At 46.4% G+C, this 16,436-nt stretch overlaps 1 protein-coding gene across 2 annotated transcripts; it reads right to left on the bottom strand.

Moving 5' to 3' along the window:
• Positions 1-610: 610 nt before the first annotated feature.
• Positions 611-16,209, bottom strand: taf4b (TAF4B RNA polymerase II, TATA box binding protein (TBP)-associated factor). 2 transcript variants are annotated; one of them, XM_061780085.1, is made up of 15 exons: positions 15,790-16,209; positions 15,326-15,720; positions 12,510-12,637; positions 12,321-12,422; positions 11,211-11,333; positions 10,337-10,459; positions 8,933-9,022; positions 4,343-4,480; positions 4,168-4,276; positions 2,891-2,975; positions 2,432-2,723; positions 2,239-2,364; positions 2,028-2,084; positions 1,827-1,934; positions 611-1,746 (listed from the first exon to the last, which is right to left on the bottom strand). In XM_061780085.1, the coding sequence occupies exons 2-15, from the start codon at positions 15,672-15,674 to the stop codon at positions 1,630-1,632; spliced, it is 1,947 nt and encodes a 648-aa protein (XP_061636069.1). In that variant the 5' UTR covers positions 15,675-15,720; positions 15,790-16,209; the 3' UTR covers positions 611-1,629. The 2 variants fall into 2 exon arrangements, with proteins under 2 accessions (XP_061636069.1, XP_061636070.1); XM_061780086.1 differs by having other exon boundaries at positions 4,346-4,480; positions 15,790-16,208.
• Positions 16,210-16,436: the final 227 nt, after the last annotated feature.

The raw sequence follows: 16,436 nt of genomic DNA, 5'->3' as shown, positions 1-16,436 counted from the left end.
GACAATTGCAAGGAATTTAGGGATTTCATTATCTACGGTCCGTAATATCAGCAAAAGGTTCCAAGAATCTGGAGAAATCACTGCATGTAAGCGGCAAGGCTGAAAAAATAATTGCTTCTTTTGTTGGTCTCTTAATGCCTACAACAATAAAGAAAAGAATTACAGGCAGAACATTTGACTCTTTTACAATACTTTGTCCTTCAGCATTTGTTAAACTTTACAACAGAGAAACATTCGGGTCCTACTTCGTGGTGAAGCCGACATGAATTCAAGCCGAAGTTGTGTGTTACTTCTTACTCGTTTGCGGCTGCAGGCGTCGGAGCGCTGAGAACGAGAGGGTTCCGGCTAAAGGCCTCACGGGGGCCCGCGACCCTAGTGAGGAGAAGCGGCTCAGAAAATGGATGGATGGGCCTCACGGGGCAGCGGCGGCGCGGACGCCTTCTCGCACTTCAGCCAATTCCTGTTCGGCCGGGCCAGTTGATACGTCGGCGCCCGCATCAAAAGCGAAGTCACCACACTGTTACTGTAAATACTGTACAGATGTGACAGAAAGTTTTTATGTTGTACCCCCCCCCCCCAGGTACAACATGCAAAAAAAGAAAAATGCTTGTGAAAGTTTTTTTAATGAAACAGATTGCTCTTTGCAAAACAATGTCAAAACAGCTTCAACATAAGCGTGAACACAACAAAAATATTTGATAAACACAAAATCCTACACGTCAATCTGTGTTATTACAGTGGTGCCTTGAGACTTGCAACTTTTGAGATATGAGCTGTTGTTCGGGTGATTTTTTTTTGGCTTTGACTTGCGAGCAAAAATTTGTGATTCAAGTGTGCGAGGTAGGAGCAAAGTCAACTCGCTTCACAACGAGCAGCAGTTTATCAGAAATTCTTCACGTCCGACTAAACGTGAAACAAAGACATTGTGGATTTAAAACAACCCTCTGCCTTAAGAATGACCCCGCTAGCTTAATGCTAACATACAATGGAAAAAGCCACTGACGGACGAACAAAAGTAGCATTGATGCGGAAACACATGTAGACAGACAATAAAGCAATAAGGGCACACACGTATTGTTTATCCTCTGCGAAAAAAATGTTTGATACATTGGAATCCCACATATTACTTTTCAGACCTCCTTATTCACGATTTTTTAGGGGGGGATTTTTTTCATTTCTTTTTTTCATGGCCATGATAATGAGCATCAGTAATTCACATTGCTGAAAATAGCAGTGGCTCTTCATTTGTCTTTATGAAAATGTTATACTGCCCCCCGGTGGCCCAAGGCGGCCACACCAGGAGCAGCAGCAAAAGGAATTGAAGCATTAAATTGTGATGCACAAGCTGTTTTAACTCTTTACATTCTATTTAATTACATTACTTGTTTAACTTGTGTAACAGATGAATGGCCTTTCCATTCACTTTAATGAGAAAAGAGCTTTTAAGGGTTTTGCGTTACAAGTGTGATCGTGGAACAAATGAAACTTGTATCTCAAGACAGCTCTGCAGAGTTGTCAGAATGTTGTCAGGATGGCACCTCACGGGCGGAGTTGTCAGAATGTCAAGATGGCACCAAACAGGTGGAGTTGTCCGAATGTTGTCAGGATGGCACCAAACGGGTGGAGTTGTCAGAGCATGGCCTTGTAGAACGTGAGTGAGCGTCGCAGGAATTGGCTGTGCTCCATGCACAGCAGCAGATCTCGCAGCGTCACGCGACTCACGCGCTGCCTGGGCGCCAGCGACACCTGATGCACACGCACACAACATTGCATTTGCACATGCACACTTCACACAATATAAAACACGCACGCACGCCCGTCCGTACGTTGCCTTCCGTGCGGGCGAGCCCCCTCTTCTTCCTCGGGCCAATGGCCGCCAGAGCGGTGAGGTTGGCTTCTCGCTGCTGCAGCTGAGCTTCTTCCATTTGTTGTAACTCGATAAGGACACGACCACAACAACAACCGAGTCAGCCAAACCAATAACGAAGAAATTGTGGAAACTGAATTTCGACCGAGTGAAAAGTCACCTCTTTTGCTCTCTGCTTCAGCTGCTGCTGCAGCGGATCGTCAGGGTGGGAGCGACTCTGCCGGCGTGAGACAGAAGGTGGAATGGGTGAGAAATGAGAGTGGATATGGAATCTGCGGTGATGCGGAGGAGACAGGATTGCGCCCAGATGCGGTTCGAGACAGGAATGAGTCTGGATTTGGCACGAGACAGACACGGTGTATCAGACTGACCCTGGCCAAACGCATCAGCCTGTCCCTCTCCTCTTCGTCCTTCCTCCTCTTCTTCAAAGCGTCCACCTCCTCCAGGAAACGCAGCTGTGAGCGCACGTCGCTCACTTTGTCGTGCCACGAGTCCTCCTGCGGACGCCAACCGGCCAAAAGGAGCTCAGACGGGACACAAACCGGGAAGTCCAGCCGCGAGTACCTTCAGGGCCGCCTTCCGGTGTTCCGCCATCACGGTGAGCTTCTCCAGGAGGCCGCGGAGACACTCCTGAGTGGCGTGAGAGACCAGAGCCACCACCTCGGGGCCCACTTCCGTCACCCCCAGCGGGCGTCCCGCGCGCAGGAAGCGGCCCAGCGCGGGGCCGGCGGACAGGAAGAGCTGATCCTGGCACGACCGCACCACCGAGCCCACCGCGCCGGTCAGGATCTGAGCGTTCTCCTCGCGCAGGTTGACGCCCGCCATGGACGCCACGTCGTTAATGTCGTCGTCTTCTCTGCGTCATCAGTCTCATTTTCGGTCAAATATTTCCACACGCTTGAAATATAGCACGGCCGTATGCCGAAATGCGACACGCGTTACGACAGTGTCATAAAGTGACACGAGATGAGATGAAAGCATTTGGACACACAGTTGGCGTGGAATGCATCTGAATCGTCTTACTTGTACGAGCCTGAAGTGTCCCTGAAAGCAAGTCTGGGGGCGCATGGAGGATCTCGAGCAAAAGGTTGCCTCACGGAGAACCCTCCTAAAAAAAAAAAACAAAAAAAAAAAAAAGAAAGAAAAAGAAAAAAAAGAAGATGGATTTATGACAGTTCCTACCACTATTTTCGGAACATCCGGTGTGACAAAATAGTTCAGACAGCGACAATTGCTTTCAACACAACAGAACAGAAGGGAGTCTCAGTCATCCAGGTCATTGCAATCCACAAAGGTTGAACCGAGGTAAACGGACTTTCCGTTTGTTTGTTGAGAACGGTTCACCTTTCATCCAAAAGGCTTCAGCCCGCAATGCGGTCATTTTTTGCAGCCGAGCTGATTTGAGCAAGGTGCCGACAGCCGCTGGGATAACATCAATTGGAAGATGGCGCCGGTTCCACCCACCCAGGGGTCAGACGAATAGGAAGGACATGTGACCTGCCAAGTCACCAACTCCTCTCCATTTCTAATTTGATGTTGCGGATTTTTCGCGATATCACTTAGACGAGGCAAGTGCACGGTAAAGAAAACATCATTAGCTAATTCAATATAGCCTACCACCGCTAGGTAGAATGAATCCTAATCCCTCGACGGGTGGTCAAGGATAAACACAGCCGCCTGTGTACTTTCAATTACAAGCACATTCATACATCGCATGGCCACAACTGATGCCCAGAGGCACGCAACATGCAGACTGGCTACCGGTTAGCCACTTAACAGCCAGCCAGCCGCTAACCTGAGCCAACAACGGCTAACTCTGCACTTGCATTCACCGACTCCCACGTCACTCACCAGCTCAGGCCCCGCCTTCTAAAGCCACACATTCAAAGTTACAGATACTACAGTATAGAATGTGAGGAAGGCAACCCAGAGCCGACACAAATAATACATGCTCCTCACATGCATATTTTGTATGGGTATTAGTCAAAATCTATTTTATTTTTTTGCGATTACTTGAATAATCGAGGGAATGATCGGAAGAATAATCAATTCTAAAATTATTCAATTGCCTCCGCCCCGATAGGACGAGTTTATAAGAGTACAGTAACGGTTAATAAGAGTGTGGGTAGGGTCATAAAGCTTTAAAACATAAATAATCAAATAAACATATTTTCTCTACTTAGCGGATTTGTACGTAATTTGTGTGCATCACAGGGGGTTCTGGAACGTAACCCTGTCGAGCCATTTATACAGAAAATTGCAACTTTAGAAGCCAGGTTTAAAGGTGCTCAAGGGCCTACCTGAGAAGGCTTTTCCCATCTGGACCGGGGTGACTTCGGGGGTAGAAATGGTTCGGAAGCTCTTGCAGGCCAAAGTTCTGGACTGGGGCAACGCGCTCGCTCCACTTGACTGTAAAACAGATCATTAACAGGAATTGACAGGATTTTTATAGAGATCGCTAGGAACAGCACAGACCACCTGATGGAGGGCTTTCGGACTTGGAGCTGGGTCCACATTGGGCTTCTTCACAGCAGGGGTGCAGGAGGAGGAGCAGGCCTGCTGGATGAATGCCTGCGGGTCTGCGGTGAGGCAACGCACTGCTGGGAGACTTTTCTGACAGAAGAAAAAAATGAAAGAATCCATTACTGTTATGCCGAGGAAAAACATACTAATATGGTCGGGCTGGGCGATATGGCCTTAAAATCAAAAAGGTGTCCACAAAAATCCGATTTCCCAGTTTAATCCTTACTTTTCCCTTCACTTAGTGAAAACGCAGGTGAGTGCCGTCATCAGTTTTTCTTTTTGTCTTTCCCCCATCTGGAATTTGCTTTCTTTCTCATGAAACTACTACTTCAAAACTGTTTTTTTTTTTTCCCCCTCTGAGTTTTTTCCCAGCAACTTACACAGAGATCACATTTTTTGCTTCAATTCAATGGACATTGTGCTCCTCCTTCTGCTGTGTGCGTCTTGGCCACCTGGAGGCAGTATAATACAGACATATAGATATGAATAAAGACAGGTCAGTCCTAAGTAAGCTACAATAGTAATAGTCATTCTTCGCAGAGGATAAAGAATATATGCATGTGAGTATTGTTAGATGATCTGCCTACGTGTTCTACTGTTTGTGTTCTATTATATATTGCTTAAAGGGATAATACAGGATGTCGTCACTACTCTATATTTTGAAAAACAGGAAAGAAGAATCATGTTCGTTTCTATCTTTGTCTGTTCTTTCATAATCCGCCCTAGCAAATGGACAGGTTTCGCCAAAAACAGCAGTTTCTGGCCCAAGAGCGGAGAAAACCTTTGGTCAAAAGAAACAGAACAGTGACTTTGACGTTAAGATTTGTTTTACTTTGTGACACCTCAAACTATAAAACAACAAAAGCAAAACTGAGAAAGTTTTTTTTTTTTTGGGCAAACTCACTTTATTTACAGAAAAACAACACACGCGATGAGCGACGCTGACCGACAGCATGACTCGAGTTGAACGTCAGCGGCTTTTTACACCTGCCGTTCGCCATCCACTCTGTGAAATGAGTCATCTTTTCTTACGATCACAACCGACACTTTCTACTACCTACCGCAACATACTCTGTTCATAGAATGCATACATATACACACTCGAGTCAAGTGTGAGGTGCCCAAACCTCTCCCTTTTTATTCCAAGATGGCGCATACCCCTTTGGACGTCTCGAATACATGCTCTCTAGTATAGTCTATGTGTTTGTGTTCTTCGTTCGTCTTTGGAGACATTACGCGACTCACTTACACAAGGGGAGACTTGCTAACTATCACGGAGTCTACTCCGGACTTTCTTTCACCAACTTTCGCAAATCCGCTCAGTTTTTTTTCCCCGTGTTACTCACCGGAGCAGCGACCGCGGTCTTTGGCGCATGGAGGCGGAGGCGGCGCCACAGAGGGAAGCGAGCCGGCATCCAAGTGAAGCTCCGCAAGAGAGGATGCAGATTGGCGTTCCCGTCGATTCCACCTCGCGAATCTACACTCCCTACCCAACAAAATGGACGAGCTTCATCTTCTGATAAAGACCAGTAAAGACTTCGGACGTTCTGCATTTAGAGTCGCTGTTTTTGAACTCTAAGCCATTCTACTCGCCGCGTGAGTTCGCATCTTTCATTCTCGCCGGTGTGTATATTCCACCTCAAGCCAACACGAACGCCGCACTGCTAACGCTCGCCGAACAAGTCTACGAAATTGAAAAAAAACCACCGTGCGGACTCACCCCTCATTATTCTCGGGGACTTTAACGAAACTAAACTCAACCACAAACTCCCTAAATACAAGCAGCACATCGACTGTCCCACCAGGGAAAATAACATTTGAGACCACTGCTATACTACGCTAAATAACGCATACCGTGCTATACCTCGTGCATCACTGGGCTCGTCTGATCACTATTTAATTCACTTAATACCAACATACAGGCAAGAACATAAATGAGTGATGCCTACAGTGAAAACAGTGAAAAAGTGGACCAATGAAGCAGAGAGAGAAATTCAAAGCTGTTTAGACTGCACAGCATATTCAATACAAAACAAGCCGTGGTTCACTGCCAAATTTAAGCAGCTTCGCCAAGCCAAGTAAGACGCATATCAAAGCAAGCACAGCACTGTATAATCGTTTAGCGCTAACGATTCTAAATCAGTCCGGCATCCTTTACTTCTACTGCAGATTTGAAAAGGACACTCCAACTACCGGAGACAAATTCCTTGGGTGTCTTTTTTTTTAGACATACTTGGCATCTTTGCTTTTTGCAGATGATGTGGTTCTGTTGGCTTCATCAAGCCGTGATCTCCAACTCCCAATGGAGCGGATCGCAGCAGAGTGTGAAGCGGTTGGGATGAGAATCGGCACCTCCAAATCGGAGACCGTGGTCCTCAGTCGGAAAAGGGTGGCGTGCCTTCTCCGGGTCGGGGATCAGATCCTGCCCCGAGTGGAGGAGTTCAAGTATCTCGGGGTCTTGTTCACGAGTGAGGGAAGAATGGAACGGGCGATCGACGGGCGGATCGGTGAAGCATCTGCAGCGATGGGGACTTTGTATCGGTCCGTTGTGGTGAAGAAGGAGCTAAGCCAAAAGGGAAGCTCTCGATTTGCCGGTCGATCTACGTTCCAACCCTCACCTATGGTCACGAGCTGTGGGTCGTGACCGCAAGAACAAGATCCCGGATACAAGCGGCCGAAATGAGTTTCCTCCGCAGGGTGTCCGGGCTCTCCCTTAGAGAGCCGCTGCTCCTCCACATCGAGAGGAGCCAGATGAGGTGGCTCGGGCATCTGATTCGGATGCCTCCCGGACGCCTCCCCGGTGAGGTGTTCCGGGCACGTCCCACCGGGAGGAGACCCCAGGGACGACCGAGGACACGCTGGAGAGACTATGTCTCTCGGCTGGCCTGGGAATGCCTCGGGATCCCCCCAGAAGAGCTGGATGAAGTGGCTGGGGAGAGGGAAGTCTGGGAGTCCCTGCTAAAGCTACGGCCCTGCGACCCGACCTCGAATAAGCGATAGAAAATGGATGAATGGATGGATACTTGGCAAAATTAAGATGATTCTGATTCTGATGGTTCTGAGGAAGTGGAGCGGCCGGAGCTGCGGTGCGGCCGACACAACCTGGAGCTGAACACGCTCGAGACTGTAGAGATGATGGTGGACTTCAGGAGGCCTCCTTCGCCACAGCTGCCCCTCACGCTGTCCAGCTGCCTTGTGTCTACCGTCGAGACCTTCAAGTTCCTGGGAATTACAGTCTCTCAGGACCTGAAGTGGGAGTTCAACACCAACTCCATCCTCAAAAAGGCCCAGTAGAGGATGTACTTCCTGCGGCTTCTGAGGAAGCACAGCCTGCCACAGGAGCTGCTGAGGCAGTTCTACACAGCGGTCATCGAATCCGTCCTGTGTTCATCCATCACATTCTGGTTTGGTGCTGCTACAAAAAAAAAGGACAAACTCCGACTGCAACGGACAATCAAAACTGCTGAAAGGATTGTCGGTACCCCCCTACCCACCCTTGAGGACTTGCACGCTGCCAGAACTAAGGCAAGAGCGTGCAAAATCCTCTTGGACCCGCATCCCGGTCACCACCTCTTCCGGCTCCTTCCCTCAGTTAGGCGCTACCGATCAATGCAAACTAGAACGAGGAGACATTCCAACAGCTTCTTCCCTCTTGCCATCGACTTCTTAAACACCTAACCTACAATTCCATTGCAACATGCTGGCAATTTTTTGACTTGAGTTCGTTGTCACATTTCTGTGGGGCCAATTGTACATTACTCGTGCACTCACTGTAGTAGTGTCGCCACGCTGCACTATTTGCATATCTGTTGTTGACCAATACTGGCATAATGGACTGAAGAGTATCTGCAACATTTGCACAATCGACATTGTCCCAGATGATCGGACTACTCGTCACTTTAAGCTGCATACATTTCCTGAAGTCTCGGCGCCCTTTGCACAATGGTCATTGCAACGGACTATTGCAATATTAGTCATTCAAACTGCTCTAATTGCTAGAGAACTCATCTTTTTGCACAATTGCCCAAAACAAATAAAATTGTACCAGAATTACCAGATTACTAGCAACCTTTTATTACTCAGTGACTGTTTTGCTCAATGTCTTTATGTCTCCAAAGTGTTCTCTGTCAATTGTCTGTTGTCGTCCTCGAGCGGCTCCAACTACCGGAGACAAATTCCTTGTGTGTTTTTGACATACTTGTCAAAATAAAGACGATTCTGATTCTGATAATCGAGAGATTAAGCGCCTAATATTTACCTTCGACTCAAAAGCTGAGCTGATCTCAAATCCAAAGTAATGCAACGCAACCATCTCCAGCAATATGTTAGTCATTGCAGTGGGTTATCAACCTGAATCTCAGGCAAGCTGGGCAAGAGCCTTTTCCACGCTTACCCGTTGAAAAAAGTACTTGACGAATATGTACGACGGTGGCAGTAAACATCCATGGCAGTGAAGGAGTTTAAAAGAATTACACTGAGCAATAAACTCTACTCAACAAAATCAATGAATGGCCTGCCCTAGTGTCATGGTGCCTCACTCACCTTGAGGAAGGGCACTAAGCAGGGCTGCGGTGTGGACTTGAGCTCCCGATAGAGCGCCTGCGTGAACTCCTCCGCCTCCATCTTGCCTTCCTGCAACCACAACATGGACGTTGGAAGCTACAAATGAATCAGTGGTGATTCAAATCGACTCGGGAATCCCCGTGAAAAAACAAATCCAGTGTCAAAGAACAAAATCTAAAATGAAAGCTCTACAATGAGCTACACGGATAACATGGAAGCACCATAATGGACGCTGAAAAGGAGCCATCGCCAAAGGGGGCAACCGTGGCAGAAATGGGAGAAAGTTTATCCAACACAGCAGGGTGAAAGAGGACGAGAGCGGCTAGGTAGCCAGCAGGCTAAGTAGATGCAGGCCAACTAGAAAGGTGGCATTTTGGTCCGGTCCGCGAGGATTTATGGCACCGACGAGCACATAACAGACCCGGGGTTTTACCTGTGCCCAAGGGATCCTGGTTAAATTAAGCCATTTTAAACTACGACAAAAACTTTTCTGTATGGAGACGCTGAAGCTAAAACGCAGTAGTCAAAACATGCCAGCGTTTACACTATATTGCCAAAAGTATTCGCTCACCTGCCTTGACTCAGATATGAATTTAAGTGACATCCCATTCTTAATCCAATCTGTTAGAAAGGCTTAAACTCCCCTGGGAAGGTTTTCCACAAGGTTTAGGAGTGTGTTTCATTCATTTTCCGTACCGCTTATCCTCACGCGGGTCACGGGCGTGCTGGAGCCTATCCCAGCTATCTTTGGGCGAGCGGTGGGGTACACCCCGAACCGGTCGCCAGCCAATTACAGGGCACATAAACAAACAATCATTTGCACTCACATTCACACCTATGGAAAATTTGGAGTCCTCAATGAACCTACCATGCATGTTTTTGGGATGTGGGAGGAAATCGGAGTACCCGCAGAAAACCCACGCAGGCACGGAGAGAACATGCAAACTCCACACAGGCCAGACCGGATTTGAACCCGGGTCCTCAGAACTGTGAGGCGGATGTGCTAACCAGTCTTTCACCGTGCGGCCTTTATGGGAGTTTATGACCATTTTTCCAGAATGTTGGACGAGAAGGCCTGGCTCTCAGTCTCCGCTCTAATTCATCCAAAAGTGTTCTGTGGGGTTGAGGTCAGGATTGTGCAGGCCAGTCAAGTCATCCATGTCTTTATGAACCTTTGTGCACTAATGCACAGTCATGTTGGAAAAGGAAAGGGGCCCATCTCCAAACCGTTCCCACAAAGTTGGAAATGCACACAATATTAGCCCCTGAGCACCAGTGAAAGGAATTCTGAATGCTTCAGCATAGCGAGAGATTTTGAGAGAGAGAGAGAGTGAGAGTGAGAGTGAGAGTGAGAGAGAGAGAGAGAGAGAGAGAGAGACCCACCAGCAGACTCCTGACCAGGCCCCGGACGTTGTTGGCCATGTTGGCAGACTTTGAGTCGCTGGACGCTAGCTTCATCAGCGTCACCAGGAAGTTCTTGCACTTCTTCACGCTCTCCAGCGTCTCCTGGTGGACAGCAGGACAAAAGGCAACTTTGCGGATGTTTGTCCTCAACATCCCCAGTCGAACATTTCAAGGGGACACACAGCGGCGCCTTGAGGTACGAGCCCAATTCGTTTCATGACCACGCTCGCAGCTCCTATCTCAAATCATCTTTTCCCGTTGAAATGTTGAAATGAATGGACGTGACCTGCCCTCCCCCTAAAAAAGCCAACAATAATGTTTGTTTTTAAATCAGGAAAATAGCACTCTATCATATTGAACTTTACAAATTTAAAAAAAAAAACTGGGTAATAACATAATTAAATAGAATGTAAACATTTAAACAGTGTATGCATCACAGGTAGATGATGAAAAGCAGGGGCCCCAGGACAGAGCCATAGGGCACACCTGAAGTGACTGGGTAGAGGTTGGAAGAAAAAGATTTTAGCTGAACGCACTGACTGCGGGTATGAATGAGACCAGTCTAGGGTGGTGTAGGTGAAGCTGACGGAGGAGAGTCTATTGAGGATGGGGTGTGAGATGGTGTCACAGAGGACGAGACGGAAAGTGAACCGAGATCAGTAGTTGAGTTTGCTGCCAGCATACAACGCTCGTATCTCAAATCTCTACTCGCCAGCCGAAGCAAAAACAAACAAAAAAATTATCTGAAAAAAGGCACTTGTATCTCAAGGCACCACTGTATTATGGAAAATTGCCTTTATCTGAAATTAATACTTTCGCACAGGCGTAAGCGACGTGAGGATCCTGCACTCACCTGACTAAACGCAGGAGGGGGCTCTTTCTTGGTTTCCACGGTGACCGGCTGAAAAGGAGCCCTGTGTTCAGCTGCCACGGTGCGGGTCGGAACCGCGGCTGGATTGGGAGTCATGCCGATCACCTGAGGGCACAGAACCACGGATGAACGCTTTACACACAAACCATGATTGGCATTTTTGTATTACCCTCATACTTGTGCATGTGTATTTTTTTAAATATTTTTTAATTATGACTTGTAATTTTGTATACTTATATTTTTATAACAGTCATAGTTTTAACATTTGTTATACTATTATATTCTTTGTTTTCCCAAAATTCTTTTCTTTAATATTTTGATATTCTTTTCTACTATGGATGTATTTTCACCTAGTAGTTTAGTAGTATTTTCTCATCTTTTTGCATAGTATGTGTACAATATTTTTGTAATTGTTTCTATTATTATTATTATTGTTTTTTTATTCTGTCCCAAAATTATATTTTTTTTTTTTACTAATTAGTATTTTTCGTGTACTTTTGTATCGTTTGTCTAATTTGTATTGTCTTGTATTTCTATTTATACTAGCTGCAGTTCTTATTATTTTTTTTCCTATTGTTTTCCTATTTTTGTAGCTTTTGTCTATTTTTTTCCTTTTTTTCTACTATACATCTAATATTTTTGTATTTGTTTATAATACTATATATGTGTATTTTAATCTAATATTTGTGATTTTTGTCAAATGCTAAAAATTTTATTTTTTGACTAATATTAGTTTTTTGTGTGTGTAATATTTTCATCTAATATTTTTGAATTAGTTGTCTAGTATTTTTGTAGTCATTTCTAATGGTGTATCTTTCATCTCATACTTTTGTATATTTGTCTTTTTTGTTTAATATTCTTGTATACTATGTCTAATATTTTGGGATTTTATCTAACATTATTGTATTCCCCCCCTACTCTATTTTGTGCGTAATATTTAAAGCATTTTTGCTGTTAGATTGTGCAGATGTACTTAATGGCGATGAGAGTGACAATGGCCATCATTTTGCTCACTGTCACTGCGATACGAAATGTGTTTGAACTCTACACAGAAGAGTAACAAGTCGTCCTGGCGGGAGCGCCGTGCCAGACCTTGACCATGGCCGTGTTCTGGACCGCCGCCGGCTGGAAAGTCGCAGAAGCCGTCATCCTGATCATCGTCACCTTCTCGTTGCTTTGACTTGCGGATGTCGCCTGATGTTCGAAAGCATCACAGACATCGTCAACGCGGACGACGACCGCGAGCGTAGGCGAGTACGGGCCCGCGGGGCGTACGCGTACCTGTGAGGCCGGAATTCCGCTCGCCGGGCTGTTGCCAGATCTCGCTCCCTGCTGTGCCTGAGCCTGTGCCAAAGCCTGCTGGGACATCAGCATCAGCTGACCGCTGTCACTGCGGATCAGCATCATACCTGTCCATTAAATACACAGTTTCACACAGTGGCGCCTTGAGACACAAGTTGAATTTGTTCCGTGACCACGCTCATAACCCAAAACACATTCATCTTAAATGAATTTGAACTGAAATAAACTGAAATTAGGAAATGCTATTAATCTGCTCCAGCACCCCTCCCCCCCCAAAAAAATGTGTTTCATCGTGTGACATATTGCACTCTATATTTAATTTTATAAAAATATACAGTAATGACAAAGAGAATTATAGAGAAAAGTAAAGAATTATACAATTTTTTCCACATTTTTTTTTCTTCAATTCAATGGACATTGAGGCGCTCTTCCTGGTTGGCCACCTGGGGGCAGCATAATGCAGACATAAGGCTATACATGAATGAGACTGTCAAAATTGCTCAGTAAGATGCTGTAATATGAGTCTTTCTTTCCAGAAGATAAAGACTACACGCCTGTGAGTGCTCTTATATTGGGCTCATCAAGTCTCATTCCGACCTCCTCAAAACATTGAAGGCGACCCGGAAGTTGTTACCAAGCCGCCATATTAAGGATCGTCTCCAGGCAAATCGAGGAGCGAGCAGCTTCCTTGCTCCTCGAGAGAACGTCTGGCGGGAGGAGCTAGCAAGAAGAAGCAAGGCGCTAGGAAGTTGCAAATATAGAAACGAAATGAGTCCATAGTCTGTCTAGATGTTTTGCCCTGCCACTGAAGTACAAATATCCGTTGCTCGAAGGGCGACGCCGATGCTACTGGTTCGCCCGTCAAAGGCGTTTTGCATTGTTGGTTAACATAACCCAAAAGGACTCCTTTAAAGCAAAGCTATGTGCTTGCTTAACATGCACGTGTAAATCTCTTTGTCCATCCATCCATCCATTTTCCGTACCGCTTTATCCTCACGCGAGTCGCAGCTATCTTCGGCCGAGAGGCGGGGTACACCCTGAACTGGTCGCCAGCCAATCGCAGGGCCCATAGAAACAAACAACCATTCGCGCACACATTCATACCGAAGGGCAATTTAGAGTCTTCACTCAACCTAGCACGCACGACTGTGCTATGAAGAAGTTTTTGAAATGTAACGTCCACTTAAGACAGACAGACAGCAGCTGCTGTGCACGGCGGGGAGAGTGCGGCGTGAGCTACAAGGAGACCGACGGCACTCACTCGGTCACACCATTTCAAGGCACAACACATGAACGTACTGCAACGTGTGTGTGTGACTTGAGGCTTAATTACACGTCATAGTTTTTGGGGTTTACATTCTCTCATTGTGTTCATATACATATATGTTTGCCATACAGTGCTACAGTTTTTGGGGGGGATTGGAACAGATTAATCGCATTTCCATTCATCTCAATGGGGAGAGGTGATTTGAGTCTGTAGATGTGACTAGATCGGAAAGCTGATGGCAAATTCAGCCCCTGAAGCAACATGAAACTTGTCTACCATGAGGGCACCAAAGAAAATGCCCCAAAAGACAGACAAAGTCGACCATTTTGGTTTCAAGTGGCCATTTAAGGGTAGCGTTCGGCCATTTCTGGGTGATCAAAGATGAACGGCTCAGTATTTTGCCAGCATGTTACCAAATTTTAACTGCGTATACTATGCACACGTACCACGCTAAATTACGAGGAATTAAAAAAGTTCCCGTCCTTGATTGTGGACAGAAAATGGTGGCAAAAATTGATGGGTCGCCACAAAACTCTCATAACTTCACCCATGATTTGGTATGTTTAAATTCAGCCCCCAAACTCAGTTTGACTGAGCAACATGACATTTGGCGGACGAGTCTATCACGCGTAACAAACAAACAAAACAAGTCTCAAGAAGACATGTCAGAAAAGACACGGGAAGACTTCTATTGTGGTTTGTAGCAGACATTTTAGGATCACGATCGGCCATTTCAAGTTGAACTCGCCCGAGAGCTTTTGTCTTTCTACTCAATTTGAGCCACAAATACGAGCCAGATGACTATTATACAGACCGACCGGGGGGGTTTGATCAGGGGATGTCGTCAATCTTTGTCAACTGTGAGGGTCTTTTGAGTAAGGGCTGGAGGCTACAAACAGACTTGACTTCGATGAAAAACACAAAATGACAAAACGGAGAGAAAAAAAACCAAACAAAAAAACTCATTAATTGTGAATGGTGCATGACCGCAAAGCTTAATGACTCCCGCTAGCACATCCTTTTGAAAATGTTTCGCCAGTCTGACCGAGCAACATGAATTTTGTAGACCAACAAAAAAAGTCTCGAGAAGCCATGACCTAAAAACACTCGGGAATTGTGCCATTTTGGCTAGAAATCGCTTTTGTAGGATCTTTTCCAGCTTTCCTTCAAATCCAAACTGGTTTTTGAGAGATTTGGTGGCAAATTTGAAGCACGTCCTCGACACGACGAGACAGATGAACAACACTGAATTTCCCAAAAATGTGACTTTTCACCATTACGTGCAAGTGGAGCATAGTAGCAAATTTTGGATGACACGATGACAACAAAAACTAATCTCGGAGCTCGTTTTGAAAATGTTGCCTTCAACATTCAATTTGGTAGACCGCAAGAAATACCAAGAAGATTTAGCCGAAAAAAAACAGCCCAATTGTGCCATTTTAGGGTCAGTTCCGCAGGGTCCTTCAGAAGAGAACTTTGAAGCATGTATACTAGACAGTTTCTGTCATATGACTTCCAAATCAAATACCTGGTGGGATCTGGATGTTGGCGGGCCGAGGCGCCACGGGCAAAGGCGGTCCGGCCGGCCTCGGCACCGTTATCACCACCGTCCTCCTCTGGGCCGAGGCCGGGGTCGGGGTCACGGCGGCCTGGCTCGCAGTCAGAACCGGTTTGGCGACCTTGGCCGTTACCACCATGATGGCGGAGGACGACGTCAGGGGGGCCTGAACCGAGGAGGCGGGTTGGTGGCCCTGGCCCTGGGAAACACCTGGAGTAGGCACGGGGCCGTGCTTGGCCGGGACCTGGAAGCTCTTCCCTGGAATGCCGCCGGCCTCTCCCGCTCGTCCCGTCCCCGCGGGGGCTTTATTCGTCGCCATAATTGCTTCCAAGTGGCAATTGTGTCTTTATTCGGAGCCTTCGTCACTTTTAAGTGGACAACACAAATGTGAGTTGTACCGTTGTTACATTTTTGAAAGAAACTTGGAAACTTACGCAAGTGTCGCGAACGTTGCCGACCTTCTGGAACACTCGAAGGCTAAACGAGCGTCGAGCTGCCGCCGACAGTTGCTCTCGGATCATTGATTTGCATTTTAGTGGCGTGTCAAAGCCAAATGTCTTCGGCTTCGCGCCAGGCTGAATCGTGTTGAACAAGGCGAATTTCGAACAATGCCCAACTTTGAAATGTTTGCTAACGCTGCCAATTTGGAGACTTTGGATGAAACGCGTTGTCAAGCCACGTCACGAAAAGGAGTCCACATTCACTTGTTGCACAAAATCTACGATAACAGATGGTTCGCCGGGTTGCGTTTTTTGGCTTTTTCGGACAGGCGAGAATATGTAAATGAGCTCTTCAGGTGACACTGAACGGTGGTGCGTTCAAGGCACACAGGAAGATCGCATGGCACGTGTTCAAATGACGTTCCTTTAGTTTATTGTCTGCATGTAAATGACTCAACGCCACCTTTGAACGCCAAATACACTGGCAATTGGATTTTGTGGCACATTAATACTGTATTCTTTATGTTCGGCTGCTGCGGGAAAACGGGTAGGAGCGCCACTTTCTTGAGGCTGTCACATTGTTGCTATTATCTTGAAGAAACTGAAATATGACAACGGAACCCTTGGAGGAGATCCGATGT

This window comes from Phyllopteryx taeniolatus, chromosome 7 (genome assembly GCF_024500385.1).
Source record: "Phyllopteryx taeniolatus isolate TA_2022b chromosome 7, UOR_Ptae_1.2, whole genome shotgun sequence".
Classification (NCBI taxonomy): domain Eukaryota; kingdom Metazoa; phylum Chordata; class Actinopteri; order Syngnathiformes; family Syngnathidae; genus Phyllopteryx; species Phyllopteryx taeniolatus.
Note: the sequence above shows the minus strand (reverse complement) of the source record. Positions and strands in the feature narration are given on the sequence as shown.

Coding starts and splice junctions, on each gene's coding strand:
- taf4b (XM_061780085.1), bottom strand. CDS start 15,674: ATGGCGACGAATAAAGCCCCCGCGGGGACGGGACGAGCGGGAGAGGCC. Junction 11,334..12,320: donor AGAACACGGCCATGGTCAAG/GTCTGGCACGGC, acceptor CTGTGCCCTCAG/GTGATCGGCATGACTCCCAA. Junction 1,747..1,826: donor TCGCCCGCACGGAAGGCAAC/GTACGGACGGGC, acceptor CGTGTGCATCAG/GTGTCGCTGGCGCCCAGGCA.